The sequence below is a fragment of the Guillardia theta genome (assembly GCF_000315625.1).
Source record: "Guillardia theta CCMP2712 unplaced genomic scaffold GUITHscaffold_35, whole genome shotgun sequence".
NCBI lineage: Eukaryota > Cryptophyceae > Pyrenomonadales > Geminigeraceae > Guillardia > Guillardia theta.
Window position 1 is genome coordinate 77,491 of NW_005434639.1, and position 2,498 is coordinate 79,988.

A 2,498-nucleotide genomic window follows, 5' to 3' on the forward strand; every position below is an offset into this window, starting at 1 on the left:
CCGAGTCCGACTCAAGCGGGCCCGGGGGTCCGTCACTGACGTTTTAAAGCCACACACGTGAGCAGGATCCGGTATGGCTGAGGTGATTTGTACTGATAACTTTTAGTCAAGCCGCGTCCTTTAACTGCAGCGACCAGTCTACCTTCTCAGTCACGCTTCTGCCATGCCCCTCCCGGATAAGCTTTCGAAAACACTCCCTTTCCCTTCTCCTCGGATACGCAAAACACCTCCTTTCCTTCTGACGCCTTCGACCTCCCCTCTATAAAGACCTCCCCTCCCCTCCCCTTCCCCCCCTCACCAACCAGCACATGTGCCAGCCTGCCGCCTTCATCCTCTGCCATCAGCCAGCCTGCCGCAAGCCTCCCGCCCCTGCTGACAGACAGCGCCCCTCCCCGCTCATCTCTCTGCCCCAGCAGGAGGTCTGGTACACCAGCAGCAAGCCCGCCAGGCTGCCGAGGTCCCCTCTCGCACCCGATGTCGCGACGAGACCGTGCGGGGACAGAGCGGGCAAGGGCATGGCGCTAGACAGCATCCTGGCAGCAAGGACGAAAGCGGCCGCCAGTCTGCGGCAGGCCCAGGGGAGCGACAAGAGCAGCGGAGCACGCCTGGACAAGATGCAGATAGGAGGATAGCGAGGGGAGGGCGGAGGGCCTTATGTAAGATAGAGCGTGTGTACGATATGAATGAAGCGAATGCTGTCTGTACTTGCACTTGCGAGGGCGTGATGTGAAGGCGAGGGCAGGGAGGGGGAGGGGGAGGGAGACGAGACCAGCACGACAGCGGGTACGTGTCCAGGAGGGGCAGGGAGGAGGGGCGGATGGGGACGATGTCGCATGCGAGAGAGGAGGGGGAGGAGGGAGCGGGAGGGTCAAGACGCTGGTGAGAGGACATAAGCGAGACAGCTGGACAGTTGCAGGTTAAGTGCAGGTATGTTGTCGGAACTACTCGGTGAGCAGAGCTTGACGTTACTCCCACATATGGTGGGTTTGATCTACCTGTATCCCCATCCTCCCCGTTCTCGCATCTTTTCCTTCAGCTCCATCATCGCAGATGCTCGTCATCGTCGCCATCATCGCTGGTTGCACTGCCAGGCCAGCTTGCCGTGTCACTTGCGATCATAAGTTCAGTTGTCTGTGCAGCCGCCGAGCAATCTCCTCGTCTCTGCTGCAAGCAACATCGCGTTCGCTCCTGCCCTGGTCATCAGGAACCCACAGCTGCTCCTCCCTGCCTCCATCCCACCTGGCCAACCTTTCCGCGAAGACAGTAGAGGAGGATTGCCTGTACAGATATTTGTGACGCGAAGACATCAGGAGCTTAGAAACCTTGATGATGCAGAGTGCGAGGTTAACTTTCGATTGAGGGATCCGAGCTGCTGCTGAGTCAGTTTATCTCTTCCCTTCCCCTACCTCTTTCCCCCTTTTGCCATTCTCCAACTAAAATCTTTCTGAATTCTTTTCTCCTTCCGAAGTTTCTCCTCTCCATCCTTCACTTGAGACATCGAAGTGTTCCCTGGCATCTCCGTCCCCAGTCCCTGCCTTGCCTATACTTCCCTCCTCTTCCCTCCCCTCCGACATCCTTCACCTTGAGAGCTCGGCAAATTTCATTGCACGTATGCGTCTCAATGAACCTGCAGGGAGACTCAGAAACCTGGTTGCATTTCAAACTCTTCTCCCCATTCCCCCCTCCTCTTATCGCACTCGCTGCTCGCAGCCACCAAACTCTAACTCCCTCCTTCTCACTTGTTGATCCCCTTCATGCCGCAGTTTCCTAGCCCATATCCTTTGCCATCTTTCGAATGGATCTCTTCGACATGTCAGATGATTCGTCTCTCCATCTCTCTTCTCACGAGGGTCAGTGAAGTAGTTCCCCACCCCCTGGATGTCGCATATGAGCAGCTCCCTCCTGCAAAAGCACGTGTCAACAAGACCAGGTGAAGAGAACAATCAGACAAAGAGGATAAGATTCGGATGCTGCAGCAGGGGCTGGAGCTAGAGGATGAGAACTCAAGGACAAGAATGACAGACAGGTACAGATGAGAACAACAAGGACGAGGACGAGGACAAGGACGAGGACAAGGACGAGGACAAGGACGAGGACGCACCCAGAAGATTCGAACGTAAAGTGGCTGAAAGCCTGCGGAGCTTTGAGGCTCGTCGTAACACTTCCATAGTTGTCGTTGTGTTTCACGTACTCCCCGCACATCACCTGAGCGTACAGTGACCGAAAGGACTCCCTCCATGGGAACTGGCTCAGACGACAAACACCAGGTGACCTACAGGTTCAGCCGTGCAAACCCTCCCATTCGAGAGCTCCAGCACGTAAGAAGGAACGAAGGCGATCTTCTCTCTGATGTTTGCAAGCTTGTTGAAGTCGTCAGCGTAACTCTGAGCGATCATGTTGAGCTTCGCGTCCTCATAGTACACCTCCTTGGCCTCCTTCGTCTTGTAAAACTTGGCGACCCATGGGCTCCTCGTTCCGTCCGCATCAATCTCCCACAT

At 55.9% G+C, this 2,498-nt stretch overlaps 1 protein-coding gene across 1 annotated transcript; it reads right to left on the minus strand.

Annotated features, from left to right (window-relative positions):
* Positions 1 to 1,485: 1,485 nt before the first annotated feature.
* GUITHDRAFT_138941 (hypothetical protein) lies at positions 1,486 to 2,498 on the minus strand (the record flags this gene model as incomplete). Its single annotated transcript, XM_005832284.1, has 5 exons — positions 1,486 to 1,627; positions 1,740 to 1,803; positions 1,847 to 1,902; positions 2,102 to 2,205; positions 2,265 to 2,498. 5 exons carry the CDS (start codon positions 2,496 to 2,498, stop codon positions 1,486 to 1,488), a joined length of 600 nt encoding a protein of 199 aa, XP_005832341.1.